Below are 27436 nucleotides of genomic sequence, written 5' to 3' on the forward strand. Positions count from 1 at the left end.
GTCAAACATATTATCAATGTTTAATAACTATAGTTAACGTATAGATGCATTTCTTTTATTTCAAGTTAATATTTTCTGTATCGTAATTTAAATTTTCATTTTATTCACTGTTTTTCCACGGATCTCCGTCCGCCGGCTCGTCCCCTGAAACGTCATATTTATGCGCCTGTGTTGTGAAGGGAGAGAAGTAGCCAGCGATCGGCCGGGAGGGCTTAATTAGCTGCAAATTCTGAAGCTTTGTAGGTAAATAATAACCGCTTTATCATAGAGGCCCAGTCCGTGCTAGAAGTTGTTCCGTCTCGTTTCACACTGTGATTGTTTCCACGGTATACAGCATTTCCATATCCATGCTTGTGCGAGCTTAGCCAGGGAGCTAACGTTAACTGATGTATTCCGTGATAGCGGCTGCGTTGAAGTGCTATTTCATTGCGCCAAACGCATTGCACTCAGCTGTAAGTCGCTTTGGATAAAAGTGTCTGCCGAATGAATAAATGTAAATGCAGTTTGCAGACTATTTTGTGATGTTCACTGTGCAATGCATTGTGTAATCAAGAACGTGAATCAAGAACTATATCACAGTTGTCTCGTATGACTGATATAGTTATGGCATATCCTCCTCTCTAGCTAACTAGTTACCACAATGCCTGTATGATTTACTTTTGATTTAAGCAGATTCTGTCACTCTAATTTGTCCGCTAAGGCAGTTAATCAGTTCCAAATAATTACCTGCTCTATGGAATACTGTTGTTGGGCGAAGAACAATCACACAATTAGGACGACAGGCTGGTATCAGTTTCCTTAGTTTGTTGGAGAGGAAAACGTTAAAGAAGCACCTTTACGTTTGATTTGTTTGGTAGCATTAATATTTCGTTTAATGACATGCGATATGTTTACGGGGAATTCATGACCAGTAACCCTAAAGCATGTCAGATGAGGATCAGTAAAACTCCTGTGGGCTAACTTGGCACAACAGTGTCGTGACTGAGCAGCTCCTTTACAGAGTTTTAGCATGGCACTGTGATTCAGGCTGGTAATGTTATATTGTTAATGTCTGTTCATATAACACATTGAATAGAGTGACAGACAGACTCATCTGCTATGAGTGTGTAAGTGGGCAAAGTTTTTTTTAGACATAGCACTTTTTCAGGTTTAACTAGAAATGGCTCAGTGTGCCACCAATAGGCCACTGCCACTCAGTACACTAACCTGCCTCTAGCAGCAGCTGTGTATTTCGAGTGCTATTTTCAGGTGTGACTGAGGTGCTGTTTCTCTGCTGTTGCAGCCAGCTGGTCCGCGATGGTGGTGTTCCCCAGCACCCTGACCGAGGAAGAGGAGGCCCTGCAGAAGAAGTATGCCAAGCTGAAGAAGAAGGTGTGTATGGCAGCATTGGCAGCCCGGGCCCTGTCTGTGCCGCTCGCTGCAGTGAGGGGAGAGTGAGGCGTCATGGACCCCGGATGAATGCTGGGATCACGTGTCATCACAGACTCACTGATATTTGCTGTTGATATGTTGCTCTGTACAGAACAGCACTGTTTTGTTGTTTTTAACTTACTCCCTCTCTCTCCCTACCTATCTTTCTACCTCTCTCCCTCACTCCATTTTGCCTCTACCAAACCCCCCCCCCCCCTTCCCCGTCCCTTCCCCCCCGCACAGAAAAAGGCTCTGCTGGCTCTGAAGAAGCAGAGCTCCACCAGCCAGACGAGCCAGAGCGGACTAAAACGCAGTAAGAGGCCTCTCCCCCTGTCCGTCGTCCCATCTATCTCCCTCATACCTCTTTCTCTGTCTCTCTTGCTCTCATGGATGGGTTTAGAATGAGGAATTCTTTTGCAGATTACAACTTCAGCCACCAGGGGGAGTTTTTAGTCAGAATTTGCAGTGAATCGGCTTTTCGTCTCACATAGTCCAATGCTCCTATTTACACATGTAACTCTTTGACTTTTGTAAAAGTGCAGTTGGAGGAAGACATGTTAAATTTTCAAAGAGAAGCAATGAAATGTTAAGTTTTGCATTGGATTTCTCTGTGCAGGATCTTAACCTCTGACCACAATGTCTATACTTTCAAGAGTTTATGAATTGGTCTGTCAACACTCACAGCTGAAAATGCTGGATCTTATTGGCAGCTTACATAAAGAATCATGACCAAGTGGACAGAAAGGTGTGTGAGCTTTGACTTAGGCCTGGATCTGACCCCATGCGAAGCGCTTTCACTCTGTCCCCTTCTCCCTCTCTGTCCCTCTCTGCCTCAGCCCTGTCTGACCAGCCTGTGGTGGACACCGCTACTGCCACAGAGCAGGCCAAAATGCTGATCAAGTCAGGAGCCATCAGTGCCATCAAGTCAGAGAACAAGAACTCAGGCTTCAAGCGCTCCCGCACCCTGGAGGGCAAACTCAAGGTGAAGCAGAGAATACTCCGGAGCAAAATGGGTGTATTGGATATCAAACTGCCTCCTGCCACAAAAAAAAGAATACATTGTAGTTGCATAATTTATGTTGTGTCTTCAGTTTCTTTTCTATAAAACCCTTTAAACTAGTCTCAAGAAAAAAAGTGTAACACTTTTGGACTTAAATATTTGGTGGCAGTTTTTTTTATATCCTGGTATGGGTGCATTGTGGGAAATGTAGTCCTTTCTTATCCTCCAGGACCCAGAGAAAGGACCTGCGCCAGCGTTCCTGCCATTTCAGAGGAGTGTCTCCACTGATGAGGAGCTTCCAGAGGTACTTCCCCTCCCCACTGCCACGTCAGAGTGATAGATCAGCAGCTGAGCAATCTTGGACATGAGTCTTTCCCCCCTTTGCTTATGTCATTCTCAGTCTGTTTGCAGTAAGTGGACATTTGACTTAAATCAATTTATATATATTTAAGCATGATTAAGTTGGTAAGTGCCCCAAATTTCCCCTGGTTCTTCAGCAGGAAAGCCAGTCAAGCTCAGATGCTCTGATAGTATGTACACATAATCCTCAGCTCTCTGTAACGCCTTCTGCTTCATTTTCCAGTCTGCCAAAAGGACCCACAGGAAGTCTCTCTATGAGAGGTAGGTCATTCACAATAAGTAGTATATCACTGTGCGCGTGTGTGTGTGCGTGTGTGTGTGTGTGTGTGTGTGTGTGTGTGTGTGTGTGTGTGTGTGTGTGTGTGTGTGTGTGTGGTGTGTGTGTGTGTGTGTGTGTTCTTGCACTTCATTGACTCTGAGGCCCAACAGCAACCTTCTCGCCCTGCTTTCTCCACAGCTTCGTCAGCTCGGGTGACCGTTCCCGTGACGACGATGATGGAGGTGGCTCGTCCTCCAGCCGGGACGCAGAGAGGGATCGTGACCGTGACCGGGAGGTGGACAGAGACAGAGACCGTGACCGGGACAGAGACCGGGACAGAGACCGGGACAGGGACCGCGGCAGAGACCGGGATAGAGATCGTGACCGTGACCGAGAGAGGAGCCGTGACCGGGATCGAGACCGCGACCGGGACAGAGACAGAGACAGGGACCGTGACAGGGACCGCGAACGAGACGCTCCGTTCAGACGTGAGTGTGCACTCCGCCCCCATCCCCTCCTCCTCCCCCGTCTGTCCTGTCTTGCAGCATCCCCCTCCTCCCTCGCTCTCTCTCTCCCTCTCCCGCAGGGTCGGACTCGTACCCGGAGCGCAGGGGGGTGCGGAAGGGGAACACGGTGTACGTGTATGGCGCCGCACTGGTGGAGGACAGCCTGCGAGCCGCCTTTGCCCAGCACGGCAACATCATCGACCTGTCCATGGACTCCCCGCGAAAGTACTGCTCAAGCTTTAAGTGTTTCTGTGGGCTGTTTCACACCCTGCTGGGTCTGCTGCTTCTGCCATGACTCACTCCTTCTCTCCTTGTCCCTCTCCAGCTGTGCCTTCATTACCTTTGAGAAGATGGAGTCAGCTGATCAGGCAGTAGCTGAGGTCAGTGCTCTCTGGCTGTAAGCTGACCAATCAGCATTCAGTCTCTGTACATGACTCACTCATGAGTCACTTGAAAATTGTTAGTGTGGTGTACTTATTTTGTACATTGCTAAAGCTTGTTGTTATCTCAACAGATGGTGTGCATATACATGTGTATATATTTATACGTTCAGTACACCTCTTTGTGTCTTTCTCTGTATGCTCTGACCAAGCAGCATTCAGCCACTGTAGAATTCTGTCTGCTGTTTTGTCTTTCAGCTGAATGGCACCACAGTGGGTGACGTCAACATCAAAGTCAGCATCGCCAGGAAGCAGCCAATGCTGGAGGCTGCCACAGGGAAATCAGTCTGGGCCTCACTGGGTAAATACCATTGGAACACTCGAAATGATCCTGAGACGCAAAGCATGCTGGGTACCTAGTCATCCTCCCCTCTCCCTCTCTTTGTCTCACAGCTGTCCAGAACAGTGCCAAAGGCTCTTACAGAGACAAGCGAAACCAGGTGGTGTACAGTGAAGACCTATTCTGAGACCCCGTGAGACAACTGTAAAAAGTACAGCTTGCTGAAATTAGTATAAGCATTGGTGTTTTATCTTTCACGAAAAATGTCATTTTCCAGCTTCTTCAAGTAAATCCATAGTTACCTTGTTTTTTTTTTTTTTTTTTTTACAAAGGCTTACTTTGTGGTTGAACGTGTATTTCTCTTTGGATCTTTGGCAGCAGTGGACGTTGTTACAGTAAGATAACTTGCCTCGTGCTCTGCTATCGTGTGGTTTTGTTTCGAGAACAACTTGTGAAAATGGATTTAAAAACAGGCAAAAACATCTGTGTGTCTGTGCTTTTTTTGTGAACACACTGCAGGCAGAGATGAATTTTAATGTTCAAACTAGAACATTCTCGTTTCACCAGAAAAGCTTAGATGTTGATACAGGGAAAAAAATCACTGACTGGGATTTACCGACATCAGAGGGACATCTGTACAGAAGAGCATGTCCACCATACATTCATATTATAAGCATACAGTGTTTAGCAAAATCTTTTTATTAGGAGGCCACGGAATGACAACTCAGGTTAAAGGGCGTACTTCCAGTTCTGAAGAGAGAGCGTTGGCCATCCTCTTCCCCTCACTCTACACCCACCCCCACCCTCCCCCATCCTTCCCTCTGCCCCTCCCAAACCCAGCACCCCTCCAGCCAAGATCTCCCTGTGTGGGGTCGGGGTGACGGGTATGATGAGGGAGGAGGAGGAGCCAGGTTTGGCAGCGTCAGACGCCCCCTCCCTCGCCCTCCCTCTCCCGCTGGGCCTCCAGGCAGTTCTGCGCGGTGGTCTTGCCGTGCTGCTCCTTCAGGTGGCGCCGCAGCGCGGGCTTGTGGGCGAAGCGTACGTGGCAGTAGGAGCAGCGGTGCGGACGCTCGCCGCTGTGCAGGTTCATGTGGTCACACAGCGTGGACTTCTGCGTGAAGGTCTTCTGGCAGAGCGGGCAGCGGTGGGAGCGCGCCCCGCGGTGCACGCTCATGTGCCGGCTCAGGTTGTGGGCGTGGCTGAAGTGCTTGCCGCAGCGTGGGCAGGCGAAGAGCAGGTGGGCGGAGCGCGTGTGCAGGGCCAGGGCGTCGGCCGAGGGGAAGGCCAGGCCGCAGTGCTCGCACGACGCCGCCCCCACGCCGCACGACGTCGACCCCACCACCGCCACCGACTCTGACTCCTCCCGCTCCGACGGCCCCGCCCCCGGGTCCCCTCCCATCGCCCCGCCCCGGGCCTCCCCCACCCCGTAGGCCAGCCGCTGGGGGCCCTCGGCCCTCGGATACCCCGCGGATGCAACACCCACCCCCTCCTGGCCAACGTCCGGGTGGACCAGTCCGAAACTGCCCATTATCTCCTCTGGGGTTGGAATGCGCCACTCCTCCTGGGGGGGTGTTCCCAGAAGCCTCCGTTCCCGGTTGCTGCCGCGTCGCCTGCTGCGGAAACCCCGCCCCCTGGCTCCGCCCAGCTCCCACGGCCGCCTCCTCCAGACCCTGTGCCCCTCCCTCTCTGCCTCCCCCGCCAGGTGAATTCTGACCCGACCCTCGTCCCCCTCCCCGCCTCTCTCCTCACACCCCGCCCCATCCAGAGCCACCACCACCTCCCCTGCCTCGTCCTCCGCCCCGCCCTCCCTCCTCTCCTCCACGCCCTCATCGTCGTCCTCGATGCACACCTGGAACACCTCGTAGTCCTCTCTGTCATCCTCCTGAAAGTCCTCAGAGACGCCTGCGTCTTTCACCTGGAGAGAGGAGTTACGTTATACTTTGAGCCATTACAGTTTATAAATTACTTTAAATTTGAGCAATTTAAACTTACTAATTGCATTACTTGTTACACAGAGGTGCAGTGTACTGTGGCTGTGTGTTGTCACTGATGTAGTCTGAATATATACCAGCACCTCACAAACATCTACGGCATGTGTTTACTGAGACTAAAAGGTTTAGTTATGAAGCTAATATGTGACTTAAGTAGTTAACGGGTTAATTAATTATGCTAACTAGATGCAACATTGACCTCGGCGATGTCTTGCACTGGACTGGTGTCCTGTGTGTCGGACTGCCGGTCCACACAAGTCTGGGAGCTTCTGTGGCTGTGAAGTTGCAGTGAGGTCAACTTTCCACCAGAGGGAGACCTGGAGCGCAGAGGAGGCTGGCCACCACTGTCAAACTCCGGCAAAGCCTGGAGCTCCTCTGACTTGATGGTCTGAGTAGGAGTGAGGGATGGACAGAAGGAGGGAGAGAGAGTGGGTTGGATGGAGGGAGACGCGAAAACTCAAAACCCCAAACCCTCCAGAATCTACCCACTGGATATCATCCACTGCTGAAGTGGCGATTAACCCCCGAGTCTGACAATATCCCTGCATGTCTGACCGTAGTGTCTGCCTGTTGCCATAGACGTACCTTAACTTCCCAAATCCTTCCAACTGTGTAATTATCTGAAACCCCGACACCTGAAGACCAGGAGTGCATGGGCCTTCACTAGGCATCACTGGTCTAAGATGTTGACACGAGTCAGAGGGATGTCCTAAAATGGCCACCGTACCCCAGGGGAGCTGGGAGTTCTGGGCTGCATGAACTGGCTCAGGGCCCCCCTGCACTTCTCCACCACATGCTCCATCTGCAGGTAGCTCGCCGCCGTCAGGTAGTTGACGATCTCCTTGGGGCTGAACTGCAGTATGCCAGTGTAGCAGGACTGGAGCAGCTCGCACACCACCGTGGCGCTGTGCAATACTGACACCTGGTGGGCACAGGGAGGCAAGACAGCGTGTACAAGGTTCATTAATGGAGGTAACCAAAGAGACTGTTTCCTGACACTTTTTTTGAATGGATACGTGAGGTTGTACAAATGAATTTTGTTTTGATTATTGCCTTCTCAGCTGTGTTTTAGTGTAAATCAACTGATATCATCAGTGTAGTCAATCAGTGCATAGTTCTACCATCTATAGTCTATCTCATTGACAGGGTCCATCCAAAACCAAAATAATCCCTAATCTGGGAATAATGTAGACATTTGCTCAAGGTGAGTAGCCAGATTTGACTAAATTGCCACAGATCACAGCATGTCACTGTCAATGAAATACTCCTCTACCTGCAAGTGTAGCAGCTGGGTTTGCAACCAGGAGGTTGTAACTTCACGTCTCAGGTAAGTTAAACATCCAGCTGTGTCACTGGATAACATGTAAAAACTGCTCTGGATAAGAGCATCTGCTAAATGACAGTAATGTAATGTAACAACCATGTGGAATCATAATCGTCTATGGCAGAGCGTATCAGTTATGTTTGTCAGTTTCAGCACTACGGCAGTGTAACCCGGTGGCTTGATTAAGTGCATTTTGTGTCTCTGCGTACGTCTGCCTGCACACCTTAAGTTCAGAGGAAGGGTTTAGCAGAAACTGGTCTCTCAGGAAGGGAGAACAAGCCGCCAGGACCACTTTGTGCCCGCGGAACGTCTGCCGGCCGCTGGCGACGATGGTGATGTCGCAGAAATGCTGCCGCGACCGCAGGCTGTTCATACTCCGCAGGGTGGCGTCGCCGTGGCCGGGCAGCCGGAAACACAGCACCTCCATGTCGACGCTGCATATTGGCACAAAATGAAGAACCCGTGTATATATATATACAGCTACGACGTGCAAGTTGATAGGACAGGGCAGGATAATACAGAGGACAAGATCCACACAACACACTTCAACAGCTGCTTGCACTGATCTCGGGCACCGATTTTTTTTTGCAAGATAGCATCTCTGTTATAAAATACAGGATGTCAATTTCAACGATGACGACCGCAGTCGCAATCGTGCAATTTTACGAAAGCACTTTACAGCAAAATATTTTGGATACGTGAAACAACACATATGGAAGTGATTGTGAATCTTTCTGACATGTAATTAGAGTACATTCCCACTATTATATGCATTGTTTACATACATATATATAAAATACACATATGTATAGACATTATTCTCGGGTAAATTGCTTTTATGTGAGGTCAGCACAGATTGCAACCTCCGATCTTAGTTCGCTGACCACGCCGTAACTAAAACGTCCGCACTTAGCCTACCAAGGAGGCTTATACATGTACCTTCAATTTATGTGAACATATGTCACCTTTCCTTTTCTATACACTGGGCGAAACATATTGGTGAATCAATTCAGTGCATCTGCTACAATGATTGCGTGTGTAAAGTTGCTTGGAAATGCTTTTAACCAGACGGCTCAGGTTAGCTAGTTTGCAGTGCGCAGGTACAGACAAACACAAAGCCCCCACAGAAAATGGCTTGATAGAAAAATATAGGAGGATGGCTAGCTTAAATTATTTTAGCTCTCAAACTAAAGGAAACTTGTAGCCAGTCGAGCAGTTTGTACACACGAAATGGGAATGCGCAGAGGAAATTAACCATATCTAGATACACCTACCTATTACTCTACGCAGTGAAGCTACAGGAGGAAATTACTATTTCAAGACCGTGGCCGACGCTGGAGCTAATGCAACAATATTAGCTAACGTTAACTGCCTTTGACAAATTTATGCACATATCTGCTAAACAATAACAACCATAATTGTGACGGTCACCACTATTTCGCTGGTATGCTTGCAGTTCGCAAGGTATCTAACCGGATTAAACACTTTGTGTACGTCGAAATTACCCGCTAACGTTAGCCAGACAGCTAGCTAGCTACTTTTTTCCGCAAACACCCAGCCTTATGCTAGACAGCGACCGACCCTATTTTAACCAGTTTCGTTTGTTGAATATGGAGTCCTCTGGTCAGATCAGTTGATTTGTTGAAGTTTAACGATGCTTATTTTGAGTCCTGATAATTTGATGCACTTTCTCTCTTCGTGGCGTTTTCTTTGGTTAGCTATAGTGCGCGACTTCCCTATGTACAATGCCTGTAGTACTGGTTAGTCAGCTAGCTAGCTGTATCTTAAAGGGAAAGGCACCTAGTTTGGGGACGTGCAGGTCAGCGAGTATCCTCTTTTGATCCTTTGAAATTGTGTAATTCCGACCTCATACTGGAATAAACGTTACGCATATGCACATGTATATGTGATATATGTGTGTAACATAAAGTGCAGATATTTGACTCGCCATTACGAACGTGTTTTTCATCTGCTGTTAGGAAAAAGCAAATGGAAATCGGGAAGAAGCATTTACAATATGAAATATCTATTGTCACACCCATCAACAGACGCATATGAGAAAACAAGTTTTTGTTTTCACATTGTATTGTCAGATGAAGTCTTTTTCCACAGTAAGATGTCGTCCAGCGGATCTTTCAGTGATGATTTTGTTCCTTGGCAGTTTACAGCCCATAAATTTACTGTGTGATCATTTTATATATTGGGATATTTGTTTAGTTCAGCAATTCAGGTTTAACTTCCCTAAGAAGCCTCCTTCGCAGCTCTAAGGTAATAAGGGGAAGCACACCTGCAACCTTCTGCAGGCCCGGCACTAAGGGGGTGCTTGGGGGTGTATTGCACCTCCAGACAGACCTCAGTGCATCCCCAGTTTTCTCTTTATATCCCGATGTCTACACAGTGTTTATGACTTTTCATTGCAGCCCTGTGGATTGCACCCTAACCCTAACCCCTCTGTATTTTTTTCCTGGTGCTGAGCCTGACCTTCTGGTGACATAAAACCACCACACTACATTGCCCCTTCAAGCTTTTTCCTTCAGGTGGTGAAAGCTTTCTAGGAAGTGGCAGACAGGAAGTTCTGTGGTTGGAAAGCGGTTACAAGGCTGGTGGTGTGCTCATGTGCTCACACCCAAACTGCAATCAACAGTTAACATAACAGTTACAGCAGACACAAAAATGTCTTCAGTAACTCAGTACCTGGGAATTAGCATGCTAAAAGTAAATAAAACTTGAAAGCACTGCACCACAGAAATTACTTACCGTTTGTATCACGTGTGCATTTAAATATCAGGCAAGATTAGGTTTTGTTGCTATCATTTAGGAACATATGAAAATGGGGATATGATGTGAAAACTGTAAGTATTCCCTTGATGAATCATGCATGTTATTCAATGCAACCGATTATTTTTATTTTTATATTAATGGTAACTTGGTTTTTCAAAATGATGTAACTATTTGACACGATCTGAACTTTTTGTACTCTATTTGAAACCTCACATGCTATGCTATGCTATGCTTGTAGCATTTTTTTTTATTAAACTGTGAAATGGGTATTGAATATTGTAAAGTGTATTGCGGAAGACTTTTGTAAGAAAGATGATATGTGTTATGCTTGCAGCTTTTAAGTATGTTTAGCATCGAGCTATAACGTTAATTCCTTTTCAGTTGAATGTGTTTTCTTTCGGGCCGTCATGCAACATCAGTCGATAGCGAAGGCGTGGTCAGTGCCTTTTTCCCGGGAAACCAGTCAAAGCCGGAATAGTTACGGTCACTGAGCGCTGACTCTGGATCAGTTTACTTAATTTGCATAGAGCAGATGGATTAATATTAGGGTTGGTTTAGCTGGTCTTGATTCAGCTCTCAGTGCACTCGAGACCCTAAGCTGTAACATCATATGGAGTGACAGATCTATTAGCCAATCGCTGGATAAAGGGGAGGGTCACGCACGGTGACGTAAACACGTCAACCTGTAATGATCGCTTTTCTTGTTGAAAAAGGGAGAACATGTCGACGTCGGAACGGTTAGACGAGGTAGGAAAATTACCCTGAACAATGGTAATTAAAGTTAGCTAAATGGTAATGCAACCGTTCCTGTGTCTTTTTTTAAAAAAGATTTGTCTGTGCACATCTGCAGTGCATCACACACACGTGCAGGTAGCACAGCTAGCTGCTAGCAGAACTAACAGCTAGCTGGTTGATTTTCTTGGTCTACTAGCCAGCTAGCGGGCTTGCTTGCCTGCTTGATCACTACACTTGTGGTGTTTCTGGAGCTAGCCCTTTATAGGAAATAGGGCTCTATTGTCTTTTTAGTAAACGTGCAGCCTCCTAGCTAGCTTCTTCCACCCGTTGTCTGCTGCACTACCGTAAAGACTGGTTGGGTACCAATCAGCCAGCTAATGTCTTTGTTGGTGTCAGTACAAACCGGCCAGCTACGTAAAGCTCTCCACTTAAGACATCTTAACTTTAAGATTACAGTCATTTAGTTAGTCTGATTGGTGCTACTCCTCACCCGCACAGAGTATGTAAATAGGGTCTGCTAGCTGTAGTAACTGTATTGTGCTAGAACACGCACACTATAGTATCTTGGCTTTGCCGGTGTTTTGAATGCACGGCATCCCCGGCTCTGCAGTAACGTTGTCCGACCCCAAAATCTGTTTTATCGGCTAGCATCACAGCTCCAGTGAGCACGTACATGCACATTGGTTCCAGTCAACTCAGGGCATAGACTGAAGCATAGTTGTGAAGCAAAGACCTAGTTATGATGTTAGTCTTAGTCGATGTAGTTGGTATGGTGTGGTTGTGGCTTTATAATGTTGATCAGATTGATACCTCTGTGTAGCGCCGCTCGATTGGCAATGGTCTTTAGCTAAAATTTCTGGTGGGTGAGGACGTGCTTCAAGCTTTGGGGACCCATGGAGTTCTGTGAAACGTTTAACGAAGCACAGATTGGGGGTCAGTGCTGTAAAGGTCAGCTGGTATCGGCACGGTCTGGTGATTTTGGTCAGATTTCCGTTTTTTCCTCATGTTTTAGGGGGCCTCGGAAGAGCACGGACCGTTTGAAGGAAAGGCAGAAGAACCGGAAGCTGACGCCATACGCTCTAGCCTATCAGATGCAGGCAAGAGCAGTGACGACACATAAGCGTACCTTCGAACAAAATACCTCCAATAACTTACCAGAATTCCTCATACCATAAATTTGCTGAACACCACCGCTGTGCATATTTTTTTTTTTAAGAAACAACGTTTTTTTGCCAAATGACAAATAAGAACTACACTGCCTATGAATTTCTGGGCTTTTTTAAAATATATGATGTGAGCTCAGTCCTTCAAAAAGGAAACTGCAGGGGTGTGGAAAAAGGAACAGAATGCGATTTCTGTCCTCGAAGACATCGACCCTCACACTTTAGACATGCACATCCCATATACCACTTACAGTGGCCACGGGGGTTCACTAGATTTTCTTGTTTTCTAGGTGAGTCGTGCAGCACCACGGCGACAGTTACTAAGGAGACGGAGCCCATGGGTGGCATGTTTACAACGCGGAAAGAGGTGGGGAATGGTGAGGAGGATGGCGAGAAACCCGCCGCCTCTGTGTCGGGCAAAGGCCTAACAGGTGAATAATACAGGAAGAGGAGAAAATCCAGTCCATTAGTCAGTTACTTAATACAGCTGATCAGCTATCTAATCAGTCAGTCTCAACCAGGTGTTTTTGTTTTGCGCGTTGTTTTGGATTCAATGTGTGTGCTCAATGAAAAAAAAATGATGTTTTCCAATCAGTAATGAAGAAATCAGTAAGAACTCCGACTGGTGTTTCGCTGCAGCTGTGGTGTGACCCACAGTGCAGTTTGAGTAAGCCTGAGGCTGTTTGTGTGGTGTGACCCACAGTGCAGTTTGTGAGTAAGCCTGAGGCTGTCTGTGTCTGTTTTGGGTAGCATATCTTCCTGTCTTAATGGGCTGGTTTGTCTTTGTTACAGGCCATGCGGCAAAGACCCTTCCTCCTTCCTCTTCCTCATCCTCGTCTACCGGCAGGGCAAAGATGAGTGTTTCAGGGCCTGGCAGCAAACCCTTCCCGCCCCCTTCCTCCTCGCCTCCTCTCAGTTCTGCCCCGCCCCCTAAAATCCACCGTGCCCGCAAGACCATGAACAGACCTCCCCCGACTCAGGTCAGTTTCTGTCCCTGCCATCAGCAAGTGTCTCAGTCAGCGTACGCCTATGCAGTCATATACTCATTTAAATCAATGTGGATTCAGTACGGAATTACGTGCTGCAGAGTTGTGTAGCTGTTTTACATAATAGCAAGTAAAACCGCTGCATTGAATGCCTTTTTTAGTTGATGTATATTTTCCCTTGGTCAAAGATGGCTGTAGTGGTCAGGTAGGAGTTGTTTAGTGTAATTCAGAAGGGTGAGTTTTGTAGCATTAGAATAATTCTCAATAAACAGTTTCACCCAACTTATGTAATAGCCAATGTGTTGATACACGTGTAATGAATTACATGTCTGCCGCAGATTCACACTGTCAGCCCCAAGAGATATTGTACAAACTGAAGGCATGATACTCCATTTAAGAGCATCCTAAATTAAAAGATATCTTACTTTTTCAGTTGTAGTATATAATTGATCCTAGGATTTCAGGTAGAAAGTGCCTGGAGTTGCTCCGTGTGAAAATGAAACGCAGGGGAAGTGATTGGTTGGACACACCAAGAATGCATAAATCTGTTACTGTTCATATGTGACATCCTTTTGGTGATTCTTTGCTATGACTGAATTTTTGTGGGGCACGTGGGAGAAACCCTGACATTGCAGAGCAGCTCACCTTCACACACCTGTTCTCTCTATCCCCACAGGTGAGGTGTTTGGAATCACCTATCGTGCCCGTTCAGCCCACAGAGCCTTTAACCTGCTCTCTGTCGGACAGCGACGCAGGTGAGTGTGGAATTTCACGCAGCTTGCGCTGAGGTGAGGTGGAACGGCTGAGGTGACAGGTATCCTGAAATGCATGGAGAGTCAGGAGTCCTGTCAGGTGATGAACACCCAGCACTGTCCCCTTCATTCACAGCAGCAGCCAAGAGGAGGAAGCTGGCGTCTGATACGGCACCCACAGCGCCCCCTCCTGAGAAGGCAGAGAACAGCGCCGTGGTGGAGAGAGAGGTGAGGGGAGGTTGCAAGGTTGTGGTAATCGGTAGAATGGAAGACTGAAGCTTTCTGGACCCCACAATGGGCACTGTTACTGTTTTTAGTGCTGTCACCTACCAGATTCTTCAAACCAGTCAAACTGCTTTGTTCTCCACAGAGAAACATTATGCTTGATTCACACTGATAACACAATAGCAGTGGTTTATCAAGCCATTTTAAGGTTTGTTAAACCTTGCACTGTAATCTCTGAATTTAAATTCCATCTGGCTACTTAAAAATGGCTTAAAACCTTTACTGCAGATAACAATGATTCTTAATATTATTTGTTAAAGTTAACGTCTGCTTGTATTGCTGTTTGAAAGCCTGTCCAAGCATCCCCAAAGATGGAAGGGGCGGGACCAGGAGCGGGACCAGGTGCAGGACCAGGTGCGAGACCAGCGGCAGAGCAGCGCTCTGATTGGGCAGTGGACTGGGAGGCGGAGCCAGAGGATGTGGAATTCCGCCTCTTCTATAACAGTTACGGGACAGAGGACAGAGGAGACTCAGACAGCAAGGTCTTTCTCCCAAAGTTACTTTCTGTTTTTTGAGTTGAGGTTCACTCAGACGCACTACACTGATCATCTGTTGCCATGTCTTGAACAGAAATAGAAAAAGTTCACAAACACAATACAAAGGAACTGTACTGTAAACTGTCCATACAGTAAGTGATATTACTCTGAGCTACTGATCTGTTGTGTTATGGTAGTGCCATTCCTGACACTTGAGTCCTTCATCGAAAGTGTAGGAAACATTTTAACGAAGCCCTGCATGAATCTCTAAAAAGGCCTAGCATTTTCCCCAAAATTAACGCAATTCAGATATATGTGCATGATAAAAAATAATGATAAAAAATGTGAATTTAAAGAGCTGAGAGTCATGGCTGATGCTGTGGGCACTGCACTGTGTGTCTGGCTGTGAAGCGCGCGACTCACCCTCCTCTCCTCTCCTCTCCTCTCCTCCTCTCCTCTCCCCCTCCTCTCCCCTCCTTTCCTCCTCCCCTCTTCTCTCCTCCTCTCCTCCTCTCCTCCTCTCCTCTCCCCCTCCTCTCCTCCTCTCCTCCTCTCCTCCTCTCCCCTCCCCTCCCCTCCTCTCCTCCTCTCCTCTCCTCCTCTCCTCCTCTCCTCTCCACCACTCCTCTCCCCTCCTCACCACTCCACTCTCATCCTTTTCCCTCCTTCCTGTCTGTCACTAGCAGTCTGGAGACGGAGCAGTGGAGGGGCGTGGTAGCGAGGGAGAAGGCGAGTCGGGGAACGTGAGTGGCTCTTTGATATGGACAGATGTGCAGACAGAGGTGGAGATCAAACACAGAGGCTACAGAAACTAGTACTTGTCATAACAACAGGACATCATACATAATAAAATTAGAAAGTATGTATAACTTCTGTATTGAATCAGTCAGTGTGTATATACTGTATTAACTCCTCTATCTCTCAGTGCAGTGTTGATGTACTGTAGTGCCCAGTCAGTTCAGTGTGTATATACTGTATTAACCTCTCTCTCAGTGATAAGAGGCAGTCGATGTGTGTCATTTTGTACTCTTTCTCTCTCTCTCTCTCTCAGAGCTCCGGGGGCGAACAGCAGGCAAGGGGTCAGAAGAAGAAGGGAGGGCGGAGTGAGTCACCATGGGCACGGCCTGGGCGGAGGAGGCGACGGGTGCAGAGAGGCCAGGAGGCGGGGCCGGAGGCGGAGTCAGAGACGGGGCCGGAGGCAGGGGTGGAGGCAGGGGCTGGGGAAGAGGCTGAGGTGGAGGGAGAGAAGGAGGGAGGTGAGAGACTGAGTGAAATGGGGAATGGGGTGGGTGTGTTGGGTCACATGGATGGCAGTGCTGTTGACGCTGAGTGTTGATCGGTGTTGTCGTCTCTCAGCTGTGACAGAGACAGCTCCAGCTGAAGGAGGGTCCAGTGAGTACACTGAGGTTCCTCTGGGCTCCCTGGATATCGCTGCTGCGGACAGCCTCACTCTCTCACCACACCAAGGTCAGAGCGCTGTGTGTGTGTGTGTCTGTCTGTCCTTACGCGTATGTGTGTGTGTGCGCTTGTGTCTGCATGTCTTTCTGTCTGTCTGTGTGTTTGTGCATGTGGTGTAGGGGACAGTGAGCTGGTTTAGCGTGCTGTACGCTAACCCTTTCCTCTCCACAGGGGACAGCGGGGGGGGGGGGAGACGGAGCGGCTGGAGGAGTGCTCTGTGTTAACCCTTTCCTCTCTGCAGGGGACAGCGAGGGGGGGGAGACGGAGCGGCTGGAGGAGTGCTCTGTGTTAACCCTTTCCTCTCTGCAGGGGACAGCGAGGGGGGGAGACGGAGTGGCTGGAGGAGTGCTCTGTGTTAACCCTTTCCTCTCCACAGGGGACAGCGAGGGGGGGGAGACGGAGCGGCTGGAGGAGTGCTCTGTGTTAACCCTTTCCTCTCTGCAGGGGACAGCGAGGGGGGGGAGACGGAGCGGCTGGAGGAGTGCTCTGTGTTAACCCATTCCTCTCTGCAGGGGACAGCGGGGGGGGAGCGGTTGGAGGAGCGCTCTGTGTTAACCCTTTCGTCTCCGCAGGGGACAGCGAGGGGGGGGAGACGGAGCGGCTGGAGGAGCTGCCGCTGTGCAGCTGCAGGATGGAGGCGCCGCGTGTCGACGGGCTAAGTGGGCGGGGCAACCGGCTCTGCATGGCAACCGAGAGCATCAACGGAGAGGTGTGTGTGTGTGTGTGTGTGTGTGTGTGTGTGCGCGTGTGTGTGTGTGTGCTAATACGTCTGTGTTTTAGTGCATTGAATGTTTTTTTGCCCGTACAATGAAGTGCTACAAAAACAGGTTTACTTGGTGAGTAATTAGTATGTAAACAGTACCACTGTGATAGCTAAGGAGGTGGGTGTGTATTCTGTGTCTCCTCAGCTGGTGGGCTGTACCAACGTGATCGTGAAGGGGGAGACGATGCGGCCCTCCAGCCGTGTCTCGCTCATGGTGCTGTGTGAGACCCATCGCTCCCACATGGTGAAGCACCACTGTTGCCCCGGCTGCGGCTACTTCTGCATCACGGTGAGAGGAAGGAGATGGCAAAGAGGGTCTGGGTAGAGGCTGGGCGGAGTCTGGGCGGGATCTGAGTAGAGTGTGTGATGCAGTGGCCCTTTCACCTCCTTCATCTTTGGCCCTGTTTACACTTGGTTTTAAAAAACGTCTTGGGCGATCAGATCACAAGTGGACAGCCGAGACACATCGCCGTTTACACCTGTGTCTATCATGCGTCTCCAAGGTGTCCAGCTGACCACTTGTGTTCAGATTTCGTTACTGCCTACGTCACTTCAGCTAGGAGGTCAAAGGGCCCCGCCTACAGTTATTACATCAGTCTCTGTCTCCAGACAAACGCCAGATTTGTTTAGCACGGGCTAGCTAAGAAAACAAAAATGTTTCAAGAACTAACATACGTGTACGGACTATTCCAGCTGTTGAGATTGGCAGGACAAAGTCATTTTCCACTTGCAAAAGAGCGCAGGACAAGACGAAAAAGGAAGAATGTTAGAAAAGCATTTTTTTGAGCGTTGGCGCGCTGTCACCAAACCAACCATCACGTCCTGCGTTGATGACGTATTTTCCTGTAACGTCTTTGTCGGGGATGGCATGCTTTACCGTTTACGCTACAAAAGATATGTGGTCGAATGCGTCCCAGACCACCTCGGCAAGTGGTTTGAGTGATCTGATCACAACGCGTCTCGGTGGTCATTTACACCTGCATTTAGCGCTGTCCACTTGTGATCCGAGCGCCGAAGACGCATTTTAAAACCAAGTGTTAACAGGGCCTTTCTCTCAAACTTGGTTTGCTCACCTCACTCTTTCTCTCCCTCTCGATCCCTCCCTCTTTCTCCCTCTTCTCCCATTCTGTCCTTTTGTTTCTCTCTACCCTCCATCTTCGGCCTGCTGTAATCCCCCCCTCTATCTCCCTCTCTCCCTCTCTCTCTGCCCCTCCCCCTCTCCCCCCCCCTCGCTCTCTCAGGGTACGTTTCTGGAGTGCTGCCCGGACCTGCGTATCGCTCACCGTTTCCACCGCGGCTGCGTGTCGGTGCTGGGGGGAGGGCGGGGGCGGGGCATGGGCGGCCTGCTCTTCTGCCCGCACTGCGGAGAGGATGCGTCCGAGGCCCAGGAGGTCACCATCCCCACCGCGTCCGCGGCGACTGTCGTCACGGCGTCCGCCTCCACCACCACTCCATCCCTCCCCCCGCCCCTGCCCCCACCCCTCCCGTCCTCCCTGTCTGTGGCTGCCTCCGCTGCAGCACCCCCTAGCGGCAAGAGACCTACGGCTCCCAGCAGGTGAGGAGGGAGGGAGGGGCGAGTGGGAGAGAGGGGAGGGAAGGAGACTATAACATCCGGCTCTGTGTGATTTCAGCCCAACTCTGTGTGTTTTGGGCAGCAGTGTGGGATAGTGGTAGTGTAGGATACTGGCTCTGTTCCCCAGTGGGGCACTGCTGCTACAACCTTGGGCAAGGTACTTAACCCACAGTTGCCTCAGTAAATATCCAGCTGTATAAATGGATAACATGCAAGTAACTTGTGTAAGGCACTCTGAATAAGAGCATCCCCCTCTCCCCCTCTCTCTCTCAGTGCTCGGATGCGGGGCCGGGGGGAGTTTCGGCGTGGGGCGGAACAGCCTCAGCAGGCCTCGGGCTCAGGCGGGGGGGCGGACGCGGCCCCCCCGGGGGAGGGCGGAGTGGACAGCGTAGGGCCCTCTCTCTGCCTGCCCAGCGGGAAGCCAGTTTGCCCCAGCGCGCTTCCCCCGGGAGCCAGCAGGGCGGCGCTGCAGAAGGCCATCCTGACGCAGGACACAGAGAGGTGGGAGAGGCGTGTGACCCGCAGGGGGGGCCCGCCGCGGGGTGGGGGGGGTCGCCCTGTCCGAAACGCTCTGACGGGAGGGTCGCTCTCTCATTGGCCAGGAGGAAGAAGCTGAGGTTCCACCCCCGCCAGCTGTACCCGGCCGCCAAGCAGGGAGAGGTGCAGCGCGTCCTGCTGATGCTCAGTACGTCTGTGTGTGTGTGTGTGTGCGTGTGTGTGCGTGTGTGTGCGTGTGTGTGCGTGTGAATGTGAGTGTGTCTGTGTGTGTGTGTGTGAACGTGAGTGTGTCTGTGTGTCTGTGTGTGTGTGTGTGTCTGTGTGTGTGTGTGTCTGTGTGTGTGTGTGTGTGTGTGTGAATGCTAGTGTCTGTGTTTGTGTGCGCGGGCGCCTGTGTATGTGCATGTGTAAATGTGTGTGTGTGTGAATGTAAGTGCATCTCTCGCTGCCTCCATTTTAGTGTTGTAAGCAGTGTGAGTGAGACCAGTGTAACCGTCTCCCTGTGAGGCTCCCTGTGTGTGCTGAGCCTGTCTCGCCCCTCCTTACCTGTCCTATCGCCTCTCTCTCCCAGTGGAGGGCATCGACCCGGCGTACCAGTCCGACTCGCAGAACCGGCGCTGTGCCCTGCACGCTGCCGCCCAGAGAGGCCTGCTGGAGGTGTGCTACCTGCTCGTACAGGTGAGACGACACTGCTCACCTGACTCGCCCGACCTGAACACTGCAGGTGATACCTGACTCACCCGACCTGAACACTGCAGGTGATACCTGACTCACCCGACCTGAACACTGCAGGTGATACCTGACTCACCCGACCTGTACAGTAAAAATACTCAGCTGAATTTACTAGTACATTGCGAACACACTACTCACCTGATCAGTGCACTGCTGATACTTTACTCACCTGATCTGTATGCTGATAATACTGTAATCACCTGCTCTGTGTAGTGTAGCCAATGACAGAGGCTCTTACCCTGGTAGCTTTGTTTCCTAGTTGTGTGCTTTTGTACGTTAGCAAGATATTTTATTTGAACTGCTTCAGTAAACACCAACATGAATGGATGAATGTAAAATGTGTAAGTTTGTTTTTCTGGGGACAATACTACCCACCTGACCAGTGTGAGCTCTGAATGTACTTCCATGTCTGACATGGGTCCAGATTTTATGGACAGCCACTGAAATCATACATGGTCTTCGGTCACAAAGGTCTTTGAATTTCCCTGCTCTGTGTAAAAATTACTGTCCATGTCATTTTTAGGCAGGTGCTAAAGTGGACGCCCAAGACAAGACCTTGAGGACCCCTCTGCTGGAAGCCATTGTGAACAACCATGTGGAGGTGGTGAGGTACCTGATACAGAGCGGGGCCTGCGTCTACCACTCTGTGAGTGCCATACTGCTACTACAGCCTTACTCAATCACAGACCGGAGGTCTTAAAGTGTAAAAATCTTAACCTTATGGCTTTTGTAGCTAAAACTGTCCGATCCCAGTGCCTGGTCATCCTCGAAAAGCCCACAGTTTTTAAAATCACGTAATAAATGAGGACTGAAATCACTGTGTTCCAGCGGGCCCTTCCCCCTGCATTTCCTCCAGCGGCTGTAAGCTTGAGCTCTGATACGCCACCAGAAAACTCAATGTATCCTCTGCCTCTCTCTGTGTCTCTGTCCCCCTTCTTGTCTTCTTCTCTCTCTCTCCTCTTCTCTCCCTCTCTCTCCCTCTCCTTCTCCCGCTCACCTTCCCTCCCTCCTGCTCTCTCTCCCCTCTCTCCCTCTGTCTCTCCCTCCCTCCATCGCCTGTCTCAGGAGGAGGACGGCTCCACTGGTCTGCACCACGCTGCCAAACTGGGCAGCTTGGAGATTGTCACCCTGCTGCTGGGGACGGGACAGGTGGACATCAATGCTCAGGTGACTGAGGGGGTCATGCTTGGCCCCTGCATGGGCAGACACTAACCTGCATGTGTGTACGTGTGTATGTATGTGTGTGTGTGTGTGTGTGTATGTGTATGCACGTGTGTGTGTGTGCGCGCGCGCGCGCTCTGTGTTAACCCTTTCTGTGCCGGTCTCTGCCTCTTTCAGGACAGCGGGGGCTGGACCCCTATCATCTGGGCCGCGGAGCACAGACACATCGATGTGATCAGAGCCCTGCTGAACCGCGGGGCCGACGTCACCCTCAAAGACAAGGTCCGTCCCGCCCCGGGTCTCCTGACCCTAACCCCAACCCGGATCACCTGACCGCCTCAGCTGTCCTGTAAACTGTCGTTCCCTCGTGCTAGCAGCACAAGCATCCATGTCACTCTCCTCTTCTTTAAATGGATACTTAAAGAGACACAGATGTGCTTCATGCAGCGTAGCCCTCTCACTGTGGTCCGAGAGCGTAAACTGAAAATGTGGTATTAATATGCCCTGTTCTCTGTCTCCCTTTCCCTCTATCCCACCATCTCTCTTCCTCTTCTCTTTTGCTCTCTCTCACCCTTTCCCCTTTATCCCTCCCTTTCTCTCGCCCTCTGTCTCATTCTTTCCTTCTCTCTCTCCCCCTCCCTCTTTCTCCCCCCCCCTCAGGAGATGAACGTGTGTTTGCACTGGGCCTCCTTCGCTGGCAGTGTGGAGATCGCGGAGCTGGTTCTGAACGCGGGCTGCCCCCTGTCCTCGGTGAACATGCACGGAGACACGCCCCTGCACATCGCTGCCAGGGAGGGCTACCTGGAGTGCGTCACGTGAGTCTCACATCTGAGGCAGACATCGACCAATCAGAGGAGGGATGTCACCCGAGTCACACATCGGTCAGAGGAGGGATGTCACCCGAGTCACACATCAGCCAATCCAGAGGTCACGTTTTATACCGCAAGAAGGGAGCGTCAGTGTTTCTGCAAAAACACGAACACACGCGCACACAGTCACACACAGTCACATTCGCAGATTAATAAACTCATGTGTGATAGACACATAAATAAACCCACACACGTGATGAGCACCGGCGTGCAAATGGAAAACGAGGCAGAGCAGTCCTTGGGGAGTCAGTAAGCAGATTCCAGGAAGGAGGGCAGGGTCTTATGGGAGCAGACGTCTCCAGGGGGCCAATCAGTGTCTTGCTTATTTGGACCCCCCTCCAAGCAGCCTGCATACACCCCTCCGCACACTATCACCTCCCGGCATGAGCAGATTAACCCTTTACAACCTGCACCATTCTAAATAAAAAAGCACTGATTGTTTCCCCTGTTTAGTAGTCAGAATAAATCAGAATAAACCCATATTTGACCCGTACTCCTCTCCCTCCCCTTTCTTCTCTCTCAGGCTGTTCCTGTCTAGGGGAGCGGACATTGACATCATGAATCGGGAAGGGGACACGCCCCTCTCCCTGGCGCGATGTGATTCGCCGGTGTGGGTGGCACTCCAGATAAACAGGAAGCTGCGCAGGGGGATAGCCAATCGGGTTCTGCGCACAGAGAAGATCATCTGCAGGTGGGTTTAGTGTTTAAGACATTTCAGTTGCAGTTTGAATGGACAGGATCTTATATGACTACACTCTGGTGTTCAGTCAGTCAGTGTGTATATACTGTATTAACCCCTCTCTCAGTGTAGTGTCAATGTACTGTAGTGTCCAGTCAGTGTGTATATACTGTATTAACCCCTCTCTCAGTGCAGTGGTAATGTCAGCGTGTATGTGTCGTCTCCTCCTCAGCGACGTTGCTCAGGGTTATGAGAATGTCCCCATCCCGTGTGTGAACGGAGTGGATGAGGAAGGATGCCCTTCAGATTACAAGTACATCTCGGAGAACTGCGAGACGTCGGCCATGAACATCGACCGCAACATAACGCACTTACAGGTGCGCACACACACCTGGCTCCCTCTCCTGGGTGGGAATACAGATCATGGATTGTGGCTGAGTTTTTGGCCTAGTAAAAACATAAGCTACATTTTAGAAACAAAATCGTGACAGATCTACACACAACACTTTTGTATTTCCTTTGTTACCAGATCGGTTAACAGATTTTCACTTTGTAGCGCTGTATGTATGTATTACATGCTGTCTTGGTGAGTCTCTTCGTTGAGCAAATAAAGAAACTAGCGTCAGGAGGGGCGTTATTCTCAAAAGAGGCTTTTCAAAATCATTCTTGACTTCTAGCTGCAGAGTGGAAAAAAACAGAAACTCTTAACTGACAGTGTGAATCTTTGAGGATTAAAGTGGCTGCATATGCTGTACTGAAATTCAGTACTACAGCCCAGCTTCTCTCCCTTGATGCAGATCAGTACAGTTCGTGTTATAAACTCCCCTCCCCTTCCTCCCCCCCCAGCACTGTAGCTGCACTGATGACTGCTCCTCCAGTAACTGTCTGTGTGGGCAGCTCAGTATCCGTTGCTGGTATGACAAGGTAAGCGCTGTCAGATTCAAATCTGCTTCGTTAGCATGACAAACCCTTATCAGTCCTGAAAGCACAAAGTAAGGGCAAGGGAGCAACCTACAATTTAAATCCGTTTTACTGACGCCAACAAAGTGGCTTATTGTGTTGCCAAAGCATACTGATACTGGAAACACTCAATAGTCACAGAGGGAAGACAAACTAACAGCTATAATTATTATAATGTTAACAATAGTAACGGCAACAGTGAGAAAAATTGCAGAGCAGTTCTCTCCCTCACCTGTCTGACCTTAACTGCCTTAAGTCTCCCTCTCTCTCTCTCTCTCTCTCTCTCTCTCTCCCTCTCTCTCCCTCTCCCTCTCTCTCTCTCCGTCTCTCTCTTTCCCTCTCTCTCTCTCCCTCTCTCTCTCTCGCTCTCTCTCTCTCCCTCTCACTCTCTCTCTCTCTCTCTCTCTCCCTCTCTCCCTCTCTCTCACTCGCTCTCTCTCTCTTGGTTTCGCTCTTTTTGTCCTCTCTTGGAGTATCTCTCCGGACAGTGCGGTTGCATCTGACCATTCTTGTGTCCCCCTCCTCTCCTCCCAGGACCGGCGTTTGCTCCAGGAGTTCAATAAGATCGAGCCCCCGCTGATCTTCGAGTGCAACCTGGCCTGCTCCTGCTACCGCACCTGCAAGAACAGGGTGGTGCAGGCGGGCATCAAGTGAGAGCCCTCTGCCCCCTACCTGAGTGCGGGTGTGCGTGTGTGTGCGGGCGTGTGCATGCGTGTGCGGGCGTGTGTGTGTGCGTGTGTGTGAGAGAGTGTGAGTGCGTGCATGTGTGTGTGGGTGTGTGCGTGTGTGTGTATGTGCGTGTATGTGTGTGTGTGCGCGCGTGTGTTTGAGGGTATGTGCGCGCGCACGTGTGTGTGTGTGTGTGTGTGCGCACGTGTGTGTGTATATGCGTGTATGTGTGTGTGTGTATGTGCGCGCGTGTGTTTGCGGGTGTGTACGTGTGTGCGCGGGTGCGCACGTGTGTGTGTGTGTGTGTGTGAGTGCGTGTGTGTGTGTGAATGTCCCGAGCGCGTCCTGCAGTAGCTGACTCTCCACTCTCCTCCCTCAGGGTGCGTCTGCAGCTGTACCGCACAGAGAAGATGGGCTGGGGTGTGCGGGCCCTGCAGGACATTCCCCAGGGCAGCTTCATCTGCGAGTAAGTCTCTCCGAAAACATCCCCTATATCAGCGTCTGTCTCTCCGAAAACATCCCCTATATCAGCGTCTGTCTCTCCGAAAACATCCCCTATATCAGCGTCTGTCTCTCCGAAAACATCCCCTATATCAGCGTCTGTCTCTCTGAAAACATCCCCTATATCAGCGCCTGTCTCTCCGAAAACATCCCCTATATCAGCGCCTGTCTCTCCGAAAACATCCCCTATATCAGCGCCTGTCTCTCTGAAAACATCCCCTATATCAGCGTCTGTCTCTCTGAAAACATCCCCTATATCACACACTATCTAAAAACATTCTCTATATCAGACTCTCTATAAGCAACCAGACTCTTTCTCTAAGCAAGTCGTATATCAGACTCTTTCAATATACAGCCCGTATTATCAGACTCTTTCTTTATAAGCATGCCATGTATCAAACTGTCTTTCAGTAAACATACACAGGTATGTGTGGTGTGTAACATGGTTTGTGCACACAGGTATGTGGGTGAGTTGATCTCTGATGCCGAGGCTGATGTGAGAGAGGATGACTCCTACCTTTTTGACCTGGACAACAAGGTGTGCGTCTCACTTCATAGCTGAACAGCTTTTTTTCCAATATGTGTATGCAAATATTAAAACATTTAGCCTTTGGGTAACGGAACGGTAGTATCTTGTTTCCAGTGTTGTTTAATACCCTGGTATTGCTCCTCTTGTTACAGATGATTGACTTTATCTTTAACTGATTAGCTTGCAAAAGTGAAAATGAAATTAGTTCCAGTATCAACCTTTGAAGTTGTCAGCAGCACTATCAATCTAGTTTTAATCCCGCCCATTTGTTTCTAACCCTGCCCTTTGATTGGTTTTTATGGTGTCATTCACCTCTAACCCCTCCCCGTTGCTACCCCCTCTGCAGGATGGGGAGGTGTACTGCATCGACGCGCGTTACTACGGCAACATCAGCCGCTTCATCAACCACCTGTGCGACCCGAACATCATCCCGGTGCGGGTGTTCATGCTGCACCAGGACCTGCGCTTCCCCCGAATCGCCTTCTTCAGCTCCCGGGACATCCTGATGGGGCAGGAGCTGGGGTGAGGGAGGGGGGTGCCTGCCAGTCCGCCTGTCCGCCTGTCCCAAACCGCATCGCAACGACACTAACGATAGTCACAACAACGAGAACGATTCTAGTAATAAGAGAATTACATTTACTGTCATTAATAATACAAAGTGGTGTATTTAGTGACTTTGTTAGTTTAAGATGTCGGCAGATGCTTGTGTCCAGAGAAAATTACAAGGCCTTTTTGGTGAGCTGTGCATAGCGGGAAGAACAGAACAGTTAGCGGTAGCAAAGTAGCACCAGCCTGACCTGTGCTAGCATAGAAGCATACAGAAGTAATTGACTTAGGATGTAACTATAGTGCCCCTAACAGTTATCCCTAAGAACAACATCACTCAAAAGAGGCCAGTTGTGATTTGGAATACATTACATTACATTTATGTAGTGGAAAGCTCTTATCCAGAGCAACTTCCAGCACAGGAGAACAGAAGCGTATCTATTCATGTTAAATGAGCAGCAGAATCAGACCAGGTTAACAACACACCCAGACCAGCGAGTGTTAGCTCAGCACCGTTCAAGCACTACCACAAGTTAACTCGTGCTGACCTGAAACTAGAATCAATGTTTAAGTGATTAAAAAGTGCCGACTCGCTCCTCTTCCACCCTGTGTCTCGCCAGGTTTGACTATGGAGACCGCTTCTGGGACATCAAGAGCAAGTACTTCACCTGCCAGTGCGGCTCTGAGAAGTGCAAACACTCCGCGGAGGCCATTGCCCTGGAGCAGAGCCGGCTCGCTCGCCTGGAGGCCTGCCCAGAGTCAGCCCCCGACCCTGCCCTGGCCGTGCTAGGAAACTCCTAGGCTTCCTCGGGCCTACTCGGGCCTAGGCCCCGTGTCATCACAGGCCCTTCTGTATGTCTCCGATTTCTTTTCTTCCTGGTCGTTTGCCTCAGCATTAAAACGCCGGTCAGTCGACCAAAGTCTTGTCTTGTCTGTGAGTCGAGTATTTTCTTTGCTGCAGGTCGAAAACACGTGACATGCAGCTTTTAGCTTTCTGCCCCCAAATGGATTGAAAGGTAGAACTGTGGCGGTCCCCTTTCCGCAGCCTGTAGGCACTGCACCGTACTGTACATCACCAAACAGCTGTGTGACCCCTGTGCAGGTCAATCCCCACACCTCTCTGTAGGCTGCTACACTACATCCTGTACAGAACAGGCAGTACCATAGTAACCGCCGAGCATCCATTTTCTAATGCCGAACCATGAACTCGTGGGGTACAGTACACCGTGCTGCAGGGTTGGCTGTGCTTGGGTAGCCCACATTTTAGGGTGGGGAATAGAATTTATAGATGGCTTGCAAATTACTTTAGTTGTCCTTTTTTTAATTTTTACTTTTTTTTTCTTTTTTTTTAAAAAAAAGTGAACTTTTGCCCTGTGCACTGTTTGTTTTTTTTTTTTTTTTTTTTAATTACTGATCATGACTTGAATAAACAACTTTGAAAGGTGAGATTGACGGCTCATTGCTTGAAATACCTCTGGCGTCACAGTGATTGGCATGTGTTTGCGTCTGTCTGCTGCTGACAGCAGCCATGCATTTTTGCATCACGTCCTGTGTCATGTGACCGACGTATTCAAACCTCCCCCTCCAGTGGTAGCTGAAGTGGAGAGTGCTGTTTGACCACTTGGCTGCGCTGCTTAACGGTTTTGTTCTAGCAGTGGGAGGGGGAGGCTTCACTGATGGCCCAGGGTAGGTCAGCACAGTCTGATGAGGTTTGTGAAGTCTCTCACGCTTTTCAGTGCTTTGTTCCAGC

General features: G+C 49.7%; 3 protein-coding genes across 6 annotated transcripts; 2 read left to right on the top strand and 1 right to left on the bottom strand.

Annotated features, from left to right (window-relative positions):
• The first annotated feature begins 162 nt into the window (after positions 1–162).
• Positions 163–4725, top strand: nelfe (negative elongation factor complex member E). Of its 2 annotated transcripts, none has more exons than XM_036515941.1 (11): positions 163–243; positions 1283–1371; positions 1654–1723; positions 2247–2392; positions 2640–2714; positions 2994–3031; positions 3228–3517; positions 3616–3760; positions 3861–3915; positions 4174–4276; positions 4369–4725. In XM_036515941.1, exons 2-11 carry the CDS (start codon positions 1297–1299, stop codon positions 4440–4442), a joined length of 1071 nt encoding a protein of 356 aa, XP_036371834.1. In that variant the 5' UTR covers positions 163–243; positions 1283–1296; the 3' UTR covers positions 4443–4725. The 2 variants fall into 2 exon arrangements, with proteins under 2 accessions (XP_036371834.1, XP_036371835.1); XM_036515942.1 differs by having other exon boundaries at positions 163–239.
• A 360-nt stretch (positions 4726–5085) lies between these two features.
• Positions 5086–9208, bottom strand: LOC118769064 (zinc finger and BTB domain-containing protein 12-like). Its single transcript, XM_036516075.1, has 5 exons — positions 9152–9208; positions 7794–8004; positions 6974–7168; positions 6446–6634; positions 5086–6170 (listed from the first exon to the last, which is right to left on the bottom strand). The coding sequence occupies exons 2-5, from the start codon at positions 7995–7997 to the stop codon at positions 5178–5180; spliced, it is 1581 nt and encodes a 526-aa protein (XP_036371968.1). The 5' UTR covers positions 7998–8004; positions 9152–9208; the 3' UTR covers positions 5086–5177.
• A 1817-nt stretch (positions 9209–11025) lies between these two features.
• ehmt2 (euchromatic histone-lysine N-methyltransferase 2) lies at positions 11026–26932 on the top strand. Of its 3 annotated transcripts, none has more exons than XM_036555396.1 (28): positions 11026–11098; positions 12099–12183; positions 12540–12680; positions 13042–13229; positions 13912–13990; positions 14124–14215; positions 14563–14754; positions 15432–15491; positions 15800–16004; positions 16105–16215; positions 16779–16915; positions 17115–17258; positions 18211–18524; positions 18816–19043; positions 19145–19227; positions 19612–19718; positions 20296–20418; positions 20838–20939; positions 21111–21215; positions 21594–21748; positions 22326–22493; positions 22714–22858; positions 23328–23405; positions 23976–24091; positions 24490–24576; positions 25071–25149; positions 25487–25662; positions 26307–26932. In XM_036555396.1, the coding sequence occupies exons 1-28, from the start codon at positions 11072–11074 to the stop codon at positions 26485–26487; spliced, it is 3708 nt and encodes a 1235-aa protein (XP_036411289.1). In that variant the 5' UTR covers positions 11026–11071; the 3' UTR covers positions 26488–26932. The 3 variants fall into 3 exon arrangements, with proteins under 3 accessions (XP_036411289.1, XP_036411290.1, XP_036411292.1); XM_036555397.1 differs by having other exon boundaries at positions 15435–15491; XM_036555399.1 differs by having other exon boundaries at positions 14127–14215.
• Positions 26933–27436: the final 504 nt, after the last annotated feature.

This window comes from Megalops cyprinoides, chromosome 21, assembly GCF_013368585.1.
Source record: "Megalops cyprinoides isolate fMegCyp1 chromosome 21, fMegCyp1.pri, whole genome shotgun sequence".
NCBI classification, from domain to species: Eukaryota; Metazoa; Chordata; class Actinopteri; order Elopiformes; family Megalopidae; genus Megalops; species Megalops cyprinoides.

Excerpts from the sequence above, each read along its gene's own strand:
- LOC118769064 (XM_036516075.1), bottom strand. The coding sequence starts at position 7,997 with ATGGAGGTGCTGTGTTTCCGGCTGCCCGGCCACGGCGACGCCACCCTG. Across the intron at positions 7,169-7,793 it reads ACCCTTCCTCTGAACTTAAG|GTGTCAGTATTGCACAGCGC; the intron begins GTGTGCAGGCAG and ends TGTGCCCACCAG. Across the intron at positions 6,171-6,445 it reads CAGTGCAAGACATCGCCGAG|GTGAAAGACGCAGGCGTCTC; the intron begins GTCAATGTTGCA and ends TCCTCTCTCCAG.
- ehmt2 (XM_036555396.1), top strand. The coding sequence starts at position 11,072 with ATGTCGACGTCGGAACGGTTAGACGAG. Across the intron at positions 12,184-12,539 it reads CTCTAGCCTATCAGATGCAG|GTGAGTCGTGCAGCACCACG; the intron begins GCAAGAGCAGTG and ends CTTGTTTTCTAG. Across the intron at positions 25,150-25,486 it reads TTTTTGACCTGGACAACAAG|GATGGGGAGGTGTACTGCAT; the intron begins GTGTGCGTCTCA and ends CCCCCTCTGCAG.
- nelfe (XM_036515941.1), top strand. The coding sequence starts at position 1,297 with ATGGTGGTGTTCCCCAGCACCCTGACCGAGGAAGAGGAGGCCCTGCAG. Across the intron at positions 1,372-1,653 it reads ATGCCAAGCTGAAGAAGAAG|AAAAAGGCTCTGCTGGCTCT; the intron begins GTGTGTATGGCA and ends CCCCCCGCACAG. Across the intron at positions 3,518-3,615 it reads ACGAGACGCTCCGTTCAGAC|GGTCGGACTCGTACCCGGAG; the intron begins GTGAGTGTGCAC and ends CCTCTCCCGCAG.